Source organism: Alosa alosa, chromosome 19 (assembly GCF_017589495.1).
Source record: "Alosa alosa isolate M-15738 ecotype Scorff River chromosome 19, AALO_Geno_1.1, whole genome shotgun sequence".
NCBI classification, from domain to species: Eukaryota; Metazoa; Chordata; class Actinopteri; order Clupeiformes; family Clupeidae; genus Alosa; species Alosa alosa.
In genome coordinates, this window is record NC_063207.1 from 25,399,485 (window position 1) to 25,420,738 (window position 21,254).

The 21,254-nt window shown below is 43.8% G+C and overlaps 2 protein-coding genes across 2 annotated transcripts; one reads left to right on the top strand and one right to left on the bottom strand.

The window, feature by feature from the left end:
• The first annotated feature begins 1,195 nt into the window (after window positions 1–1,195).
• heatr1 (HEAT repeat containing 1) lies at window positions 1,196–20,575 on the top strand. Its single transcript, XM_048228492.1, has 45 exons — window positions 1,196–1,270; window positions 1,733–1,886; window positions 1,991–2,207; window positions 2,310–2,451; window positions 2,602–2,703; window positions 2,795–2,941; window positions 3,218–3,429; window positions 3,616–3,746; window positions 3,872–3,989; window positions 4,103–4,207; window positions 4,366–4,483; window positions 4,654–4,761; window positions 4,921–5,016; window positions 5,153–5,241; window positions 5,352–5,563; window positions 6,191–6,312; window positions 6,481–6,675; window positions 6,963–7,128; window positions 7,452–7,600; window positions 7,789–7,981; window positions 8,270–8,442; window positions 8,699–8,857; window positions 9,896–10,138; window positions 10,239–10,370; window positions 10,493–10,593; window positions 10,725–10,871; window positions 13,530–13,648; window positions 13,781–13,902; window positions 14,075–14,203; window positions 14,334–14,564; window positions 14,814–14,943; window positions 15,084–15,244; window positions 15,344–15,396; window positions 15,511–15,634; window positions 16,025–16,165; window positions 16,860–17,167; window positions 17,602–17,752; window positions 17,987–18,145; window positions 18,275–18,409; window positions 18,498–18,602; window positions 18,747–18,915; window positions 19,184–19,338; window positions 19,824–19,982; window positions 20,121–20,229; window positions 20,319–20,575. Exons 2-45 carry the CDS (start codon window positions 1,745–1,747, stop codon window positions 20,405–20,407), a joined length of 6,468 nt encoding a protein of 2,155 aa, XP_048084449.1. The 5' UTR covers window positions 1,196–1,270; window positions 1,733–1,744; the 3' UTR covers window positions 20,408–20,575.
• Window positions 11,724–12,585, bottom strand: LOC125284519. Its single transcript, XM_048228493.1, has 2 exons — window positions 12,063–12,585; window positions 11,724–11,894 (listed from the first exon to the last, which is right to left on the bottom strand). Exons 1-2 carry the CDS (start codon window positions 12,511–12,513, stop codon window positions 11,725–11,727), a joined length of 621 nt encoding a protein of 206 aa, XP_048084450.1. The 5' UTR covers window positions 12,514–12,585; the 3' UTR covers window position 11,724.
• Window positions 20,576–21,254: the final 679 nt, after the last annotated feature.

The following is a 21,254-nucleotide window of genomic DNA, read 5'->3' on the forward strand; positions in this document are numbered from 1 at the left end:
TCATTATTTATTCTCTGTTCAAAAATCTAAAACATTTTTTTCACTGAGGAAGGTATTTAACTGATTGCAAACAACTTTTTTCCAAAGTACTTTGCTCAAAAAACGATAGATTTGATATAGGCCTGTACTCAAGCGGTTTTAAAGCAGTTGGAAATATACCTGTTTCAACTAAAGCCTTCATATACTTTTGAGAGGATATACAGTAGGAGTTGGATCTAAAACACATGTTAGCGGTTTGAGTAGATTATTTATTGTTTAATGAGGCTGAAGATTTAGCTATGTGTTGAATGTCAGGTAATTGTCTAATTTCATTCCAATTTCACAATGATCATGAAGGATAGCCTGGTTAACACCACTCATCTCAATTGCTAACAGGTTCCTCTGGGTTCTATATGGAGGATGTTCTGATGAAGAATCTGTTCATCACCATCATTACCACAGCCAATTCAACCAAGTTCAAATTGAACTATTGAAAAAAATAACTTTTATTGTCTATCATATTGCATTTAAAGAATCAAATGTGATTATGAGCAACAAGTGAGTAACAAGTACTTCATGCTCATATTTCAAATGTAGTGGAGTCAAAAGTACAGTATTTGTCTTCCAAATGTAGGCTATAGTGGAGTAAAAGTCACAAGTATAAAAGTAAAAAATAACACTCGAGTAAAGTAGGCTACAGATACTCAAAAATCATACTTAAGTACAGTAATCAAGTAAATGTAGCCTACTTAGAATTAGGCTACTGTCCACCCCTGAACAGAGACATGCACAGAGACATCTGAAAGCAGTAGGCCTAATCTCATAAACTGTATGACATCTTGACTAATTAGTTAACAAAGTTTATAGCTGAAAAATAGTGTTGCTTTTCAAATTAGTTTAAAATAGAATTCGACTTGGCTCATGCAAATGTGGGTAGCGAAGCCCTTTACAAAAAAAAATAACTATATTAGCCATTAGGCCTAGTGTTAAAGTAATTACATGTTTTATAGGTGAGCATAAGTTGAAGGTATACAGCATTCTGACTTGGCTTCTTGATCTTGAACACACATTTGATACAGTATTTAATATATAATTGTATGTCAAAAATTAGAAGCCTACCATTGTATAGCAGTGCATTAAAATGTGAATTGTTTTTGTCCGATACGCTCATTAACTCAAGCCTATTCCCGACTTTTATTTTGAATCATAGATTTACCCGGAAGTACTTCCAAAGATCTATGACGTAGTGGGTCACAAAACACATGTGGATGCAAAGAGGTGCTTGAACAAGGTATTGTAACAGATGTATACATGCTGTAATTAAGAATTTATTACACAGTCACAAATATTCACACTTATTTCATTTACACTGAAGAGTGTATATCTTTCTTAGTTCATTCCGCGTTAATTTTGGAAGGAGACTTGAGTATATAACTCGAGAATGTGTGACATGCTAACGTTAGTAGCAGGCTACTTAGCCAGTGACAAGTTTATGTGAACGAGGCTATATAAATAATGATACAGTTAAGGATATCTCTGTGTTCTTTTCTACAACCGTATACCTGTTCTTGTATTGTCGTATGTAAAATATTTCCGAGTTATCAGACAACACTGTAGTGGTTGTAAACCCCCCAACATACAGTGGTTGTAAACCCCCCAGAGTCAACAAGTTAGGTTGAAAGTAGTGCCTGAATTTGAATGAATGAACATGTTGTGAAGACATGCACTACAGCAGTTTTCTATATATTTTCAGGACAAATTCAAGATGACATCTCTAGCCCAACAGTTAAAGCGCCTGGCCTTGCCCCAAAATGACCCAAATCTGTTCACCCGACGGGAGATTGCATCCTTGCTCTTCAACCCTAAAGAGGCAGCGAGCACAGATAGAAGCACCTTCTATGCGCTTGGTGAGTAGACCCTCGAATTCTTTCTATGGCAGAAACGTTTTATGAACAGACCTATATATCATGTAATAGTCTATAGTATAATATTATCTGTCTTATGTATGCAGGATGCAATGGACTGGAGGAACTACTGGGGATTGAGCCTGCATTTGAGGAGTTTCTAGAGACACTCTTCAGCAATGCCTCTATGGATCTGGAACGTAGTGTCCAGTCTAAAGAAGTCAATAAGAAGCTGGACAGCGATATTGACCTATTCCTCACTCGCCTTTCTCCCTACTTCCTTTTGAAACCAGCACTGAAGTGTATCGAGTGGCTTTTGCATAGGTACTTTAGTCTAAGTCTCAGCTTGATATGGGTTGGTCTTTGAAATGCAGTAGTATTTTTTGTAATTAATAAAACATTGCTTTTTGTTTAACTTTTTTCCAGGTTTCACATTCATTTATACAATCCAGACAGTCTTATAGCATGTGCTCTACCGTATCATGAGACCAAAATATTTGTCAGAGTCATTCAGCTTTTGAATATAGAGGATCCAACTAACCGCTGGAACTGGTTACATGGACTCCAGGTATATAGCGTTCCTACATACATTGTGTGTCTGGCCAGAAGGTGATATGCACTTTATGGAATAGATTCAGATGAAAGCATTTACGTTTTTTAAATCCTTTGTACACTATGTTATAGACCTTTGCTTGTGTGTTTTTTGCACTTCCCTCAGAAACCAGGTGTACCCTTGGCCAAAGGGACACTTCTGACTCATTGTTACAAAGATCTGGGTTTCATGAACTTCATCTGCAAACTGGTCACCAAGGCAGTCAAGGTAAGCCATAACATGGTGGTATGGTGGCGGTTTTAAAAGTGACTCTTTTTAAAGGCCAATCTCAAGACCTAATCATGATCACCTTTTGCAGGCGTACTCAGAATTCACCCGCGACGGTCACTGTGCCCAGCTCCGTGTGATCTTCTCGTTCTACGCATCCACCATCGTAGCAACTCTGGATGCAGCAGAAAAGATTACGGACTCAATCATCGCTAAGATTTTGCCCAACGTACAGCTGGTAAGATGCCATTAAAACATTGGAAGTCTATGATGACCTATGTGTTGAATTTCCCTAAAATTATTTTCAAGGCAGAAATGGTTAATGTCACATTTCTGTGCGTCAGAAATCATTTCAATCCCACCAGGACATGGCCTGCCAAGAGCCTAAAAGCTGGTGTTTTATACTAATGTGAAAGAAGACGATTTTAAGTAACAGCAAATGCCAGGTTAAAGTATATGGCGAACCACCAAGTAGAAAACGCTTACAACATATCAATGCAAATCCTGTTACCAGGGCTTGAAGTCCTCCCTTGTGGACTACAAGGCGGCCACCTACATGATAGTGTGCCAGCTGGCGGTGAAGGTGGTCATGGAAGCGCACCTGGTGGACTCACTGGCCGTGCAGGTCAGCAAGTCTCTGTGCAGGGCCCCGCTGCTGGCCAGAGAGGGCCTGGGCTGCCTCATTGTCCTGCTGCAGAACCAGAAGGAGGGAACGGTGGGACCAAAGTGAGTATGGACTGCCAGCATCGCAAAATGATGTTATACCTCAGAGTGATGCTGAGACACATAAGAACATCTCTCCTCTTCTGGGACATTGACTTTATTGAGCACCATTTTTGCAATCAAAGGAAATAGGAAGCACCCCCAGTTTTGGTGTTTAATGATGTTAAATGTTTTTTTTTTCCCTTTCAGAGCATACGGGCACTTGTGTGGGGTTCCTGACCTAATCCCCACACTTTCGAACATGGCATCATCATATGACATCAGTCCTCTCCTCCGTTACCTCCTCCCTCTCCTCGTTCACTCTGTCATCACTCAGTCGGGTCAGTTGGTCACAGCAGTCAAAGCTATTCAGTTTAATTTCAGCATGTGGATAGGCAATTGTATGGGACATGTACGGTGTGTTAGTAGTAGTAGCACCCTAATAGGATTCACTGGTGTTTTGCAGATGAGAAGGAGGAGATGCAGACAGACGTGGCCTCAGAGACCAGCAGCCACAGGAGTTTATTCAGCTCTCTCCTCCAGGAGGTTCCTCTGACCAGCAGCCTAGATGCCACAGTAGCCAAGTAAGGCCTGTGGAAGTAGAACACTACTAAATAGAATAGATTTATCATATGTCTTTCATTTCTTAACTCCCCTGTTCCTTCACCCTTTGCCACTTTGTTCTGTCTTTTTCCAGGTTGCTTCTAGAAGAGTACCTCTCCCATGGTAACCAACTGCCCTCAGAAGAGATCTCCTCCCTAAACCAGCAAATGCAGCCAGTGGTGCGACTCTTTGAATCAAAGTAGGTGTTTATTCTCTCTGTCTTAAACACAGTAAACACAGTCTGAAAGTTTCAGGAGAGGATGTGCTTGATACCCCTCTGTATACTGTATACGATTCCTGACTTGTCTATGCTTTGTCAGTAGTATTGTGATTTTGATGTTGTGTGTAATGTTGTAGGTATCCTGGAGCTCTGGATGCTGCTTTGGACAGTCATGTCCCAGATGTCTCTTCTTCCAAGGACAGAAGCCTTTTCCACCAGTTCATATCTCTCTCCATGAGTAGTGGCAAATATGAGGTACCCTTGATGAGTTACATTCAAACTAGACTGTGTTCAGTTGTCTGTTTTTATTAACCTGTTCAGCGATTTGATCATACCGTTTGTGGCGAGAATGGCCATATTGTACATAAATGGGTCGTGGACAGGGCAGATCATTATAACTGTATGTTATGTACTGTTCCCTGCAGATCCTGGCTGATTCGGACACCTCCCTTATGCTCAGTCTGAAACACCCCCTGCCTGCTGTGAGGAACATGGCTTTGGAGCACCTGAAGGAGGTCCTCCGCAAAGGACAGGTGGGTCGCTTGAACCATTTACCAGTATGTTAGTCAGTATGTATATGTAATCCCACTGTGGACAGCCAGTTCTGTACTATTAAGTACCTAAGCTTGGAAGTAGCATCCTTCACATTCCTGTCACATTGATGTGTCCTTGTGCCTGATTTGTCCTCCTAGGAGGGCTTTGACGAGGCCTTCCTGAAGGATGCTTTGCTTGAGCGCCTTGAGGATCACGTTCCTGATGTGGTCTCTGCAGCCTTGCAAGCTCTTGAGGTAAAGTGGTGTTTTGTTATATATATATTCTACACACTAAATACACTAATAAGGAAGTAACAGAATGGGCAAGTCCATCTTCCTGTATTGTGTTGAACTGCCATGCTAATATAATCTCCTTGTCCTCCTTGTCCAGCTATATGTTGACCGCCTGGACTGTGAGGACACAGTTTCCAGTTTGCTCTCACTCCTTCAGCGCACTGACCTCACTGCCAAGGGAGACTGGTGCGTACCGGGCCCGTGTTATTTAAATGCTTTCACAGCTTTACAGCTCTCAGCTAGCTTCACCATTGCGTTCATGTTTAAGTTAACATTCTGTGTTCTGTGTGGTGGAGGTACCCTGTGCTGAAGCAAGCCATCCAGATCCTGGACGACCCCCGTGTGGTGGAGGGCAACGCGAAACTGAAGGCCCGTGTAGGCTGGGAGCTGCTGCCCTACCTGGTGGTGACGAGCCCCGTGCCGGACTCCCCCGAGCTCCAGCTGGCCTGCCATGTGGCCCAGACCTCCCTCCTCTCCCAGCTCCCCCTCACCAAGGGCTGGGCCAATGGTACGCAGTAATCAGTCAATCAATCAATCAGTGTGTATTTACACTACCAGTCAAAAGTGTCGAGACACTTCTATTCCACTCCATTATAGACAGAATACCAGCTGAGATCATTTGCATTGTTTTTTGTTATCAGGGCAGCATTTTTCAGTTTACATTATGTGCTTACATAATTGCAAAGGCACATTCTGTTTACTAATCTGATATCATTTTAAAAGGCTAACTGAGAAAACACTGGAGAACCCATTTGCAATTATGTAAGCACATAATGCAAACTGTTGCCCTGAGCAAAATTGCAATACAAAGTGCTGTACAGTAACCATCATGGCTCACAGAGAGGGATACGTGCACAAACATGCATTTTTTGTCAGTAAGGGGTTTTCTTCATTATACAATTGAATTTGTACTGTATGGTTGTGTTCATACATGTGATGGTGATCAGTGTTCACCATCACATCACCATCAGAGTGGGTTTTGTGTGTGATCCATAAGTACCCATGATCAAGAAATGGACTTGTCTTCAAAGTCAATGTTAGTGGAAGGCAGAAATAGCACTTATCTCACTGCTGTATTAACTGCTGGCTGCTGGTGTTGCTTGTGTATTTCATCTTAATGTGTACTGTTGTCCAGTGCTTGAGGAAGTGCTGCAGAAAACTCTTGAAGCTGACATTGTGGGAGTGGCCAACCAGCAGCTCATACTGACCCTGACCAAAAACCTGTCCGCCATGGATGCAGGCTCAAAGCGCACCACTGTAAGTCTGCAGTCACACACACACACACACACACACACACACACACACACACACACACACACACACACACACACACACACACGCACACACACACCAGTGCTGTATTGTGTTCGTGTGTGCAATAACCTTTATTGAGGTGTGTGTGTGTGTGTGTGTGTGTGTGCGCAGATGGAGGAGGTGGCGCAGGCTCTGGAGAAGCAGAAGAGTGGTGTGAGGGAGAGGGCTGCGTTTGTGGTGCTGAGCCACACACTGCTGCAGGGCATAGTGGACCTGAGCGAGACCCAGCACCTCCTCACTGCCCAGAGGCTCTACAGCCTGCTGGAGCCCGCCATCATGGAGCTCCTCGCCCGGCCTCCAGAACAGGTCAGACAACTGGACACTCCAGGGCCATTATACCGAAAGACATGTTGTGATGGAAAGTCACTTTGTGGAATGATGATCAGTCAGTCATTATCAGGCCTATTAGTATTCATCATAACATCTTTCTCTGTGTTGCTGCAAGTCTCATAAATCTGTAATGAATCGCAGTCATATTCACATATGAATATTCACTTTGAATGTGCTCCTCCGTCGTGTAGGATTGCAACTATTGTTCCCAGAAATAACCAGAACCTGTGTCTGTGTGTTTATTGTTCGGCGTTGTTTCCCAGGTGCCTGTGGGAACCTGTCCCCCGGCCTTTGTGGCGGAGCATCTGGGAGAGTACCTGCACCTGCTGCGCTCGGGCCAGGACGCCCAGAGAGAGCAGACCATGCTGCTGGTGTCCCTCCTCAGCCAGTTCATCAGCAGCCTCAAGAGCCCTCAGTCTGGCTTCAAAGGTGACCTTTCACATGATTTGATGTCATTGTCTCTGCTGTGTGCATAATGTTCGACTCAAAGATCTGTAGCTTTGGTTGTAGATAAACTGAGATCTACTGTACTAGATGTACTGAAGTATAAAGAGGATTTAAAAAAGCTGCTTCCATAAATGGTGATGTCTGATGGATGGTGAGTTATGCTGAATAATAAGTTGTACACACAGTGTACACAACCACAGTTTAAGGTTTATCTACAGTTGAATCCTTATATCCAGTGAGGATGAAGCCATAGCACTGCAGGGCATATCAGGACTGTGTTTTGACCTCTGTTACATGTCTTGTAGGGGAGACGTGGTGGAACCCAGAGAAGCTGGACACGAGTACATGCTGCTACCTGCGCCTCCTGTGTCGCCTCTTTGACGCGGTCATCACAGGGGCCAGTCAAGGACCTCTGACCTCTAGCTTCAGGGTCCTCCTGCAGCTGCTCTTCCAGGTGTGTGTGTAAAGGACCTTAGAGTGTTGCATTATGCTCTTCTCACGTCATTACTAATCAAAGCATTGTCCCAGTATTTTTTTCCTGTGGTTTCAAAACCTCATATACAACAAACACGCAAACTAAGTAATAAAATAATGACGCACGTTGTGACCATAAGTCCTAATGGTGGAGTTGGCGTGTTCCAGGTGCACCTGAGCAACTCTCTGGAGCTCTTCAAGTTCCTGTCTCTGCTGTGGGGCTACAGCTGCAACCTGAGCGACCAGCTGGAGTGTAAAGTGAGTGCCATCCTGCAGACCCAGGCTTTGTACGTGGGCAAAGCCCTCCTGGCCGCCCAGTCCCCCCCGAACCTCACCGCGTTGGCAGCGGACTCATCTCCAGGTATCCAACGTCAAACCATCAGTCTCTTTGTTTTTGATTAACTGTGATGGTAATTTACCCAGCATGTTTATCATAATTATTTGTTATAATGTTTGATTATATTAAAAATATGTTTTCCTGAAATATGGTTTGTAAAGTAAAGTTTAGTATATTTCCTGTATTCAGTGATAAAATTCAGGCAGGCGTAGAGATGACATTTTGAAGTGTCATTATAAGCCTCTGTTCAGTGCCTAAACAGTACTGTGTGTGTGTGTGTGTGTGTGTGTGTGTGTGTGTCTTTCCCATCAGTGGTACCCTCCCTGCTGGTGTGTCTGTGCTCTCCAGTGTGTGAGGTGCGCAGGGCAGCGGTGGCCTGTCTGCAGGCCCTCCCGGCGGCCAGCTCCTCTCCGTTCATCCCTATGGTCACGGCCCTGCTTAAGGCCACAGAGGAGCTCATCTCTGACCCGGCCTACCTCAGCCAGGTCAGCTAGCCAGGCCCAGCCTACACAACCTACACAACAATATTTCACCCAGATGCAGTTTTCCTACCCATACCAACAGAATATCAAACGTTCCTATTAATATATATTGAAATATGCTAACCTTGTCCAGAAAGCTGGCCTTTGAGTATTACATGTCAAATTTAAAACTTATTATTGCTGATTACTGTCAAACCCCAGCCTCCCATAACATGATGGTAAATGTGCTTGAGCAGAGGCTAATGTCTTTTCCCTGCAGGCCCTCGGGAAGCTGTATGAGGAGGCCCTCTCGGCAGGAGCCAAGAAGAGCAAGCAGCTGGTGGCCGTGGAGCAGCTGGTGAAGTGTGTCCAGAGCCCCAGCTGTCCAGCCTACATGGGCAAAGCCTTGCTCAGGGCTCTCCAAGAGGTCAATGGAGAGGTGAGACCAATTTCTGTTAACAGCATTGACGCAATGACTACTGTACTGTGACATTTAAAGGAACACCCCAACTTTTTTGGGACACTAGATTAATTGCCATCTTCCCCAGAATTAGATAAGAAGTCTCTTCTCTGTGTGTGCAATTACCCAGTTTAATACCTTTAGCCTAGCCTAGCATAATTTACTTGAAGTGGGTTATACTAGTAGCCCCCTTGTAGGTAATTTAGCTAAGTTGGTGTATTCCTTTAACTCATTGAATGCCAAGCTGTTTTCGGAAGCTTTGTCCTAGAGTGCCAGCAATCTAGACCATTGTTGATGATTTTTGTACAGCCACAGCATATTCTGTGTTATAGCTATGAACAAATACAATGGCTCGTTTGAAAGGTGAGACTTTAAGCTCTCAGTGGGTGCAAACCATGTATTTCTACACGCCTCTTTTCCTGAGAAATCGCAAGCTAAACAGTGGCTAGTTTTCATCAAAATCGCTGTTTTTTTTTTCTAGAAATCGAGATATAACGTCTTTCATGAAATATGAAGTGTTGCCTGTAAAGTTTCCGGGAAGTGACCTAGCGAGACCTGGCGAGACTGCCACCTAGGGATAGACCCACGAAATGGCCTGGTTTTGAGCTCACGTGCATGATCACTGATTCGACCCAAAGCGGCAACCGAGTTATGATAAAATGTCCAGATAAAATGTCCAGATTGTGCGTTTTCATGAGTTTTCGATCGTCATATATTTCATTTAAATTCATCACAGAGTTCCCAAAATCACATATAAGGTGTGTTAGAGTGTCTAGTTTCGTAATTTAAAAAAAAAGCTTCCCATGCGTTTTTGGCACTCAACGCATGGGAAGGAAAAACGTAATATTACGTTTTTGGCACTCAGTGAGTTAAAGGCTTGATTCCAAATTAGTGTATGCTGCTGCACTGATATCATATTAGATGTCACCACGTTCATATTTCCACTGTAGATGCTAGTCCTATGGGCTTGTTGTAGCCATTAACTGAGATATTAATTGTCATTGTGGTCCTGCGTAGAGAGTGCTGGCCATCGTCCTAACCCCGCTGGATCTTCTGCTGGACCAGTTTGGCTCCGACATCTCTGCATTCGAGGGCGACGAGGGCCTGCTGGTGCAACTCATGCTGGGCAAGTTCGACGAGCAGTCGGCCCCTCTCCTGGCCAGCGAGCCCCGCAGCCTGGACGTCCTCCTCAAAGCCATGGGCACCCGGGCCCAGCCCTACCCCACGCTCCCCAGCGTCCAGGTCATGGGTCTGGAGAAGGTGGGCTCTTAGTGCTCTAGTGGTCTAGTAGTATTTTGTAGTGCTTTTTCTCCCTAATCCTCCATAGCCTCAGTCTCATGGAGAAATGTTTTGTCTGCAGATTACCAAGGCCTTCTTCTCAGCTCTTGGTGATGAGAAGGTCCAGCAAAGAATTCTGGGAGTCATGTTTGATTTGCTGGTGGATTGCAAGAATCCAGTCTGTGCCCAGACCATAAACAATGTCTTCAAAGCGGTAATGTCTGAAATCTCATTAGAATGCACTGCATGTTGTTATATTACTACTCGACATTTACTCGTCTCAGCAGTGGCCTGAGAGATGACCCCAAAATCATTTGATCTCCTCCTGGTGTGTAGATCGCTGTGGATGCTGAGCTGGTGGCTAATGAGTTGACGCCTGTAGAAAAACCCAAAGTGTCTACGAGCGTGGTGCAGACTCGTAGGAGTATGAGACTGAAGTAGGTGCCACTCCATGGACAGGCTCATCCTCCTCAGGAGGATAAAACTGACCTCTAAATAGAACGGATCTTTACTATCTAGAAACTTTGTCCCGCTTTATAATGTGCCTGTATTGCTGTGCGTTTTGAAGGAAAGGGCAGGATGCCGCGGCCCCTGCTGAGGAGACTGCGTCCGTCTCCTGGCAGAGGGTGACCCTCATCCTGGAGCTGCTGCAGCACAAGAAGAAGCTCAAGAGGCCACAGATCCTGGTGCCAGCTCTGTTTAACCTCCTGGCCAGGTATGGGGTGGTGTGCAAGATCTCTGTCTCCTGTCACAATGCCTTTGGCCACTACTTTTCACAAATCTAAGAAATACTTCAGCTTAAAAGGTAGACCCATAGCTTGAAGTGGGCCAGATCGGATGAATGCGGTAACCTCTTCAGTTTGTTCATTTAGATTTTATATTTTCTTAACGAAATTACTTACCTGATGAAAATGATAACGAGAACATACTGATATGGAAGAATAGGTCTAACCAAATTCGTGCTAAATTCAGTCATATTACATTATGCATACAGCGTCCACCCATTCTTCTCGGCGGAATATCTCACAAACTCTTGACTGAACACATGACAAACTATCAAAATAAAGAGCAGACCTTACCAAATATGGGGATTTAAAGCATTCCGCTGTACAATAAACTAAACTGTTCCTGAGTAATCCGGTTTTGAAATTACAGCACATTTCTACATGGTCTTTGGTCTGTAATTCTAATGTAATAGCAACCCAAAATAATGAATTTCTTGTCCTTATCAAAGAATCAAAAGTTGGTCTTGGCATGCACAGATAAACTGTGCTTTTGGGTACACGGCATCTGCACGTATGCAAGAGCAGGTTACTTCACAAGTCACAAATGCAAAGGAGTATTAGACACATTCTTCATCCAGTGGTTCAGTGACAACATTTAAGTGAATAAAGCAATTCATTCCCTAATTAATTCATGAAACTCATTGGAACAGCTTGGTATGAGTCATTAGGATGCAGAATTATATTTGAGAAATGAATCGTGGAGAAACATTAAGATCACTACAAATTGTATCTGCTTTATTGATGGTTTTTGATAAGTTAAGTCCTTGTCAATCGTTCACACAGTCACACACTGCTGTGTCTTGCCCCCCGAAACCTCCTCCTAGGGACGGAGGCTTTGTGGTTCTCTCTGGCACTCCAGAAATTCGCTTCCCGCTCAGCCTCCTCCTTCCTGTCTCCAACCTCTGGCCTCAAGACTCTCTTCTTTTCTTCTTCGTCTTTCAGTCCTTCTGAAGCTAAACATAATGGGGGAACAATTTATTCAAATTCAATGCTGAACCATTTTGATGTTTTAAATGTGAGCATACTTTTTACGTAGCCCACTTACTGCTCCGAGCTCAAGTCAGGTCTGGTGATGCAAGGCTACTTCTTAAACCCAATAAGAGCAGATGTCTTCTACTCACCCAGAGTCGAGTCCACTTTATCTAGGAGACTGTCGAGCACAGCTTTCACATCGTCATCCCTCTGTTCATTTCTCTCACAGTCTTCCAACTCTTTGTCCAAGAATCCATCAAGGTCATGAAGAACATTTAGGACGTCTTCTGGGATCTCCATGGGCAGAGTTAGTCCTTCTGCCCTCTCCCTAGCCCTCTTGTCCAGGCCAGTTCTGCCGTCCTTGACCTGCTTCAGCTTCTTTATTAGGACCTTTTGGAGTTCCTTTTTGGTCTTTTTGCTTTTGTTTTTATTTTCATCTATGTTTTGTCCATGTCCATCAACGTTAACCCCCAAAGCCTCCAGTTCTCTCTTTAGTTCCTCCAGTCTGTATTTTTTCACGCGCTTCTTAATGGCTCTATCTGAACTGTGCTCATCCTGCCGTGCTGCTAGGCAGCAGGCTAAAAACCAGCAGAACCACATTAAAATCAGATCGCCAGAAATCAAAGTCCGAAAATCAATTTATCAACAAATCTGAAACCAGCCAACTTGTACACAAACTCATAAAAGGGTGAACAAAAGTTCCAGTTTACTATTGCTATGTGTGTCTATAACATTCTGATGTTGCCTAGCCACCTTTGTGATCCTAAACTGAATGGTAAGATACAAGACTATTGTTACCAGTTAAATGCATCATCTTTGTGAAAGGTGGTAAATAATAACAAAAAAAGTTATTATTTTCAGTTACACGCTCAGCTTAAATTTAGATATTTGACATTAATAAATGAGTCAACTATCCAAAATATATTTATATGTTGCGCTGATATTTGGCCACACACATCTACACCAAGATGAGCTAAAAAAAAGTTGTACTCATAATATCTGTTCTGGGTTGGCAGGTCTGAGTACATATTCTTGTAAATTGCTAAGCCATAGAATATCCCACCAACATGATTCTTATATTGCTAGATTCCAAACAATCCCACCTAAAATGGATAGTTATTTCTACTGACATGCTTCCTGGTGACATTAATGCAAAAATTATTTTTCTTTGATATAAAGGCTGACATAAAAGACATATGCAAGTGTTACCCCATTATACTTTCTCAGATGGGTAAAAATCCATGACAGTCCTGGAAAATACAAAAAAACAAGATATAGCATGTATAGAGGGCCCTTACAATGACATTACACTGCCTAGGCCTCAAAGGATTAATGCTTCTTTCCGTAACAGCACAAAAGGGTTCAATTTATGTTCTACACAGCAGTATGCAAGCAATTCAATTTGGTTCAATATGTTACAAAATACTTTACTAAATTTATATTGTACACAACAGTATCTCTAAGAACTTTAATTGCTCAAAAAGAATCAATTGTCGTTGAATAGGTCAACCTATACTAAAGGATGTACTGTAGGCTATTATTAAGTATGCCATTTGTATACATTAGAATTAAATCTGTTGTGTTGTGTTTTCATGGCGGGTGTTTTTTGTTTCTAGGAGTCTGGAGGTGCAGTCAGCAGAGCATGGCAACATGGAGTACACCAAACAGCTTCTTCTCAGCTGCCTGCTCAACGTCTGCCAGAAGATCTCTCCCGATGGCAAGCCAGTCAGCCAAGGTACAAACATCTGATGTCTTGACCTATGTGACCTGAGGACATGCTACATGTTGTTGTGTTTGGTTTTGGCTAATGGCTTTATTATGAACCACGGTCTGAACTGAGCTCCTGTTTGTGCTTGTCTCCTCACAGAGATTCTCGACGAGGACAAGATGAATGTGGAGCTTGTGGTTCAGTGTGTGAGGGTGTCGGACATGCCCCAGACCCACCACCATGCTCTGCTGCTGCTGGGCACTGTGGCTGGTGTCTTCCCTGTGAGTACCGCCCCCTGTGGAATGGATCGACTTTTGTTTTAGTGCTATGTAGCCTTTTAAGTGTAATGTTCAGTCTAGTATAGTCTGCTTTCGGCTCTCGTCGTGCTCAAAGATAAAGCTAGGAACCTGAACTAAATAACTGATGTTCCTTTTTTCGTGTCTCTTTTTACAGGAGAAGGTCCTTCACAACATCATGCCTATATTCACCTTCATGGGCGCCAACATCATGCGCCTGGATGATGCCTACAGCTTCCAAGTCATTAACAAAACTGTGCAGACAGTCATTCCTGCTCTCATACAAGTAAGTGAGCTCTCTCCACCAGCAGTGCAGACCATGGCCAGTCTGTCTGACCTTGGGCTCCTAGAAAAAGAGCCCAGTTGCTTCCTTTTGTCCTGTGGTTTTGAGACAGTGTGACTTGTGTCCTCCTCAGGCCTACGAAGGCGGCTCTGCCCAGTCCGAGGCCCACATGGAGTGCGTGGTGACCAAGATCATGCACGTGTTCACGGACGCGCTGCCCCACGTGCCCGAGCACCGACGCCTGCCCATCCTCTCCCAGCTGATGGTCACCCTGAGCCCACCCCGCTTCCTGTGGATGCTCCTGCTGCTGCTGTTCAAGCAGCACGCCACCCAGACCTCAGCCAACGTCAGCGCTACAGAGAAGGTAGGCAGACAGATAAACAGGCAGACGCATCAAAATTGATAGCAAACACAAGATGGAGATGCCACAGACATAACAAGGCACAAAGCTTGCATAATGTAAGAGGAGCCAGTCTGAGGAAGTTTAAAACTTTTCAGCCTAGATATTTTGGGTTATTGCATACTCCTAAACAGTTTTATTGAATTATTGTTGTTTGTGAATGTAACCCTAACATACATTACTGTACACATTAACTGAATTTGTAATGTATAGGATTTGGCTCTGGAGAACGATGTGGACTTCTGGATTTCAATCTGCTGTGAATTTGAGGTGAAAGACCAGCTCACATCTCTCATTAAAATCCTGAAGTATCTCATGGTATTGCCTCAAGACAAAGAGGATGGTGAGCAAAAACTCAGTACCCTACTCATCACACACATTCCAGTATACAATGTTTATTTATTATTTATGCAAATATATGTCTGATTTTGATGGTCCATTTCTATTCTGCTGAGGCCTCACCTATAGTGTGCATATTAATAGATTCTGACACCAGAAAAGCACGGGCCAAGAAGACAGAAGAGACAGCCATGGAACTCATCTTCAGCATTGAAGCTCACAGCAGCAAGGAGCTTCGCCATTTCAAATTCCTGTCTGTCTCCTTCATGTCCCAACTACTGGCCTCTAACCGCTTTGTTGGAAAGGTATGTATGTTACCAGTGGATGAGCATGTAAGAGGTTTAGTTTGTTGTCTTTTGAAAGGTCTCCTATATGTTTTTGCTGAACCTTGTGGTATCCTTCAGGTGGCAGATCAGGAAGAAGTGTCCATTGAAACCATGCAGGCCCTTCAGCAGAGGTACACATCATCTCACTCATATTCATGAAAAGCAGATTGTCTGCAGCAAATAGTTAGGAATTGGTATGCCATTCTTTCAGTCAAATTGATTTTCATTTTGTCGTTGGTCCCCAGTCTACTTGAGGAGATTCTGTGCTACATCCACACTGTGGCTCGCTGTGTGGAGGACAACTGCAACAACCCCACGGCCAAATTCTGGAGAGCACTGCTCAACAAGTCCTACGAAGTCCTAGACAAAGTAAGAATCTCACGTCTGTCGCCACCATTAAAACGATGGTTACGTATGTAACCGCGGTTCTATGATTTTCGGATGACCGCCAGAGCTTGGCAGTCACTCGGAAGGCGGACGAGAAGACCGCCAAGAGGTCACTTCCGGGGTGAGCGCACCTTAAGTACCGGGGCGGGGTCATGCGTCACCCCATGTCACGAGTGACTTTGTTGATATAAACACTCGACCTGCACGTGCATGTGATGGAAATCCAGGTGCTGAAAGCACCGCCTCTGGCGGTCAGTAGAAATGAAATAGAACCAGACGACTGGGTGTAGTAAACAGCGATGTCTAAGATGATGTGACTTTCCGATTGAGAACACTTGTGCTGTGTCTGATGTTCTTTTCTTCCCCCTACAGGTGAACTCTCTGCTCCCCACAGACACCTTCATCAAGGTGATCAGAGGCCTGATGGGGAACCAGCTGCCCTCAGTGAGGAGGAAAGCCATGGAGCTGCTCAACAACAAACTACAGCAGAAGACTCAGTGGCAGGAAGAGCAGGTCAGTGCTAAATAGACACGCACATAATCTCATTAGCTAAATCAGTGCTTCTTAAACACGGGGTAGCCAAAAATGTGGGAGGGGTCGCAAAATGATTGCATTAATGCATGAAATACATTTCTAAAGGTTTTTAGTCCAACATATTTGAAAACTGGGATAATCAGTAGCTCTAGATGTAGGCTTCCAATTCAGTGTTTCCATAATGTTCTTTTCGAAAGTGGAGGTTCTGTTTACGCAAACGCAAACTCAGACCTCTGCCTCTTGCAATGATGAGCCTGAAGATGCTTACCAGTGACAAAACACCCTGCAGCCTTTTTTTTACCACAGGAGCGGCAGAAATACATTAGATGACTGCCAGTTATCTTTTGAAAATAATAAATCAGATTGTCAAAAGCTGCTATTGACATTAATGCCTTTGGTGTTGACATAGCCTACCTATGAGAGGAGACCATTTCCGAGAGGAGAACATTTTCCAAAGTAAAAACACATTTTTCCAGTTAGAGAGAAGGGGGTCGTAAGATTTTGCCTGTGTTTTTTGGGGGGGTCGTGAGACAAAAAGCTTAAGAACCACTGAGTTAAATGACATCTTAGTTACCACAATGGACACGTGAGTTCTTTTTAAGCCCAACTTTCGAAGTGTATCATTCTATGCTCTTGCAGATAGGCTAGGTCTTAACCTTCCATTTTCCCCTAGGTGGTGGCGTTGCTTCCACTCACTGGAGACCTGCTGGCCGTTCTGGGCCGCGGAGGCCCACAGCGTCCGGGCGAGACCCAGGAACAGGAGGAGCAGGCCATCAACCGGCAGACGGCCCTCTACAGCCTCAAGCTTCTGTGCCGCAGCTTTGGGGCTGGCCACCCTGAGGCCTTCGTGCCGGTGCTGAGCCGCGCTGTGGAGCTGCTGCTGCTGCCCCGCGAGGAGAGGAACGTGATGGGCAGTGCCCTGCTCTGCATCGCTGAGGTCACCAGCACCCTGAAGGCTCTGGCCATCCCACAGCTCCACAGGTCAGGAGAGAGACTGCGGAGGAGATTAACAACTCAAGACTTGAGTCTAGGTTTAGAATTTAGGGTTTTTTTTTCTTCTTAATCTATTTCTCCTTAGTGTCTCTTTGTGCTAGTTTTTCATAAGAGCCACATCTCAGTGCTGCTCTTTAGATGCTATTGCTGCTGTTTTATGCAACTCAAAACGTGTCGTGAATGAGTCTTCTTTGCAGTATATGTTTTTTGTTTTGTTTTGAAAGAGAATGTATTGTTTTTGGTTGAGCTATTCATTAGAATGTGTGTGTTTCACTAATTCACGGATTGGGATAAATGCAGAGACCAAATTTCCCTTATATATACTAGAATTCTAAATGTTCTGTCCTTCCCTGATTTTGTAGTAAAATGTATGAGACGTCCTTTTTCGGTTGAACACTGATGATGCATTATGGGTATTACAGACTGATGCCAGCGGTGCTGAACACACTGGCTGAGCGTAAGGACCTGCTATCCAATGAGATCTACCTGCTGAGCGCTGTAACGGCTCTGCAGAAGGTCTCTGAGACGCTGCCCCACTTCATCAGCCCATACCTGCTGGACACACTGCTGCAGGTAAACACCTCAGCAGCTTCAGAGCCCTACAAACACATAAACACAATACACACAATAGATTTTGGGAAAGAGATTTATCTTCTCCAAAAAAAACAAAACATTTGTTTTTCAGTCATTGAATGTAAATACATGTACATTATAAAGTGCAGTATCAATTAAAAACATCATGTTCCTATTGAGTCTTACATGACATTGCTGAATGCTGAAAGCTGATGCCCTTTTTGCCGTTGCCAGGTGACACGTCTGACTCGGGTGGCAGAGCAGACCACCACGTGCCCCCAGTTGGCAGCACGCCTATCCTCACTCCGCACAACCTTGGCCACCAAGCTGCCGCCCAGGGTACTACTGCCCACAGTTACCAAGTCTTACCAAAGTCTTGTGGAGTCCCAGCAGGTGAGTCAACGATCAGGTTATAAATTGAATCAGACCCTGAGACCTTGGCACACTGAACAAGCTTACTTTTGCATTGAGAAGTTAGCAGTGCTTTAGAATTGAGCTGAGGTTTTAACCCTGTTTCCTCAGAACCGTCTTGGGCCATTAATGACTATTTTGAAAGAACACATCGCTCACATGGAAAAGGACCTACTCAACTCCCACCAGTCAGAGCTCACCACCTTCTTCCTGTCAGCGCTGGACTTCCGAGCCCAACACTGTCAGGTACTCACCATGGTCATCACAGTGTAGTTAAGCGTGAATGTTCAATGTGGTGATGTTATTTAATTGTGAATATTTATTTTCATTCTAGGGTGATCTGGAGAAGACCAAAGAGATTGAGGGCTCAGTGATCGATTGTCTGTTGGGCATGGTCATGAAGCTTTCAGAGGTCACTTTTAGGCCTCTCTTCTTCAAAGTAGGTTCTTTTTTATATATTCATATTTTCCTGCACTTTCTGTTTGAAATGTATTCACTTTGACTAAATTTGAAATTTATTCACTTTGTGTGCAAAATGCCAAGTGTTTTCAGATGTTGATAATCAGCATTTGTCTGTTTGCAGCTATTTGACTGGTGCAAGACGGATGGCGCAGCCAAAGACCGACAGCTGACATTTTACCGCCTGTCGGACAGCATTGCAGAGAAGCTGAAGGGGCTGTTTGTGCTCTTCGCTGGCCAGCTGGTGAAGCCATTCTCTGACCTCCTCCGCCAGATTCACTCAGCTAATACAGGTGTGTGGTGACCCTGAAGTTGTCATTTTAAATAAAACTGTAACTAAGCAAACTACCCAATGGGATCCTTGTCAAAAACAAACAGTCGTGCCACAAACTAAACAGGTTGCAGAACAAAATGGTTCCTTTGTGGCCTATACGTGCATGCCCAAATACATTTGTGGTAACCTGGGTATTAGCGGCTTGAAGGTGTCCCTTTCTTGACTGATGTGTTTGTCAAGCTTCTGTTGATAAAATAGTTTTCTATATTCTCTTTCACGTCTACTAGATGAAGCCTTCTTCGATGAAGATGATGACCAGGAGAAGAGTTGCCAACTGCTGCAGTATGTCCTGGACTGCCTGCAGAAGGTCTTCCTATACGACACAATGCGCTTCCTCAGCAAGGAGAGGGCAGACGCCCTCATGAACCCTCTTGTGGATCAGGTGAGACGGGCTTTCTTGACCCAACGCATCACCCACATCAGCATGGTTTTCAGGGCCACCAAACCCATGCAGGCCAGCCCAGCAATCAGGATTAGGTCTAGTCCTAGACTAAAAGCTATATTTTAGTTGAATACATTCTCTTTCAAAACAAAACTAGATTTAATCCAGATTTAATCCAGATTTAATCCAGGTCCAGAAAACCAACCCTTCATGTTTCCTTCAGCTTGTTTTCCAAATTGACATGAAATGGATAAATGAATACCTATGCATCCCATAATCTCATAATGGCTCTGGTTATGGAGAAAAATGAATACCTATGCATCCCATAATCTCATAATGGCTCTGGTTATGGATAAATGAATACCTATGCTCCCCATAATCTCATAATGGCTCTGGTTATGGATAAATGAATACCTATGCTCCCCATAATCTCATAATGGCTCTGGTTATGGCAGTTCCTTCACTTTTTCAGTTTCTGTCCACAGCTGGAGAACATGTTGGGTGGAGAGGAGGTCTACCAAACCAGAGTCACCAAACACCTGGTGCCCTGCATTGGTCAGTTTGCCGTTGCTATGGGAGATGACACCCAGTGGAAGGTCCTTAACTACCAGGTCCTGCTGAAAACACGGCACAGCTCTCCGAAGGTACGGTCCCTTAAATTGTGCAGATATTTGTGGAGAGCAATGCGCTGACACTGACCTAATACTATTCATAGTTACCTAAGGCTGCTTTTCTCTCTCTTTCGTGATTTGATAATGAGTGTCTATTCCTGTTGTCCCCAGGTGCGGTTTTCAGCTTTGCTCATGGTGCTGGAGCTTGCTACGAGACTGAAGGAGAATTACATGGTCCTGCTGCCTGAAACCATCCCCTTCCTGGCTGAACTCATGGAGGGTAAGAGCTTTTGCAAATCACAGTGTCTGTTTGTAATCTGAAGAGACTTGTGAATTTGTTAATATAACTCATATATTTGTATCTGCTAGATGAGTGTGAAGAAGTGGAACACCAGGTTCAGAAGGTAATCAATGAAATGGAGACCATCCTGGGAGAGCCACTGCAGAGCTACTTCTAAATGACCACTAGAGGGCAGCAATCCAGATGATGTCATCAGAGCAAGATTGAATGTCTACTTGTCCTCATATGAATAACAACTGCTATGCATGCATGTTAAGTAATAAAACTCAGAGCTAAAGAAAACTGTAGAAATGTTTGCCTTTACAATAAAAGGCCAAAAGTGAAAGTTGTATTTGTCTCTTTGCTTTGGTAATAAAAGAGAAAAAAGTTATGTAGTCTTTTTGTTTTAACTTTACAATGAAGTAACAAAAAGTTCTGTAACTGTGTCATGCAATGTTAATGTTACTTTAATTTCAGTGCTGAATATAATATAATTCATAATACATTAACATATTAGTTTTATTAACAGTCATTATATTGAGTGGAATCTTTACATTACAGTTATCTCGCATTGTGTGTTGCAATACCATTCAGTTGTAGGATGTAGAAGTAGGGCTACACTCCCCCTTCTACTTCTAAATCCATACATGCAAAATAATTGTGTTACCCGTACTATTATCCTACCCTGAAGAGACGGAAAACCTCGTCTTGTAAGGGATCCAGCAACACAATGTAGTTGCTGCATAATGGGTTGCTTAGGCTACATAGTGTGCTGCTGGGTGATGCCTAGAGACAGGCATTAGAATCAAGACAGTGCCACTTCAGTATTAAAGAGCTCATTCTAAAATGGATGTCAAACCTACTTATCTGGTATTATGCCAAAAAATACAGAAATTATACACCCATTTCTTAGTTATAAACCAAGACAGGTTGTGTCTACGCTACATCCCTCGTCCACCAATGTGTCTGAATTCAACGTCTTTATACCCCTTTATATGTCGCTCCGTTCGTATTCACCCGCTCCC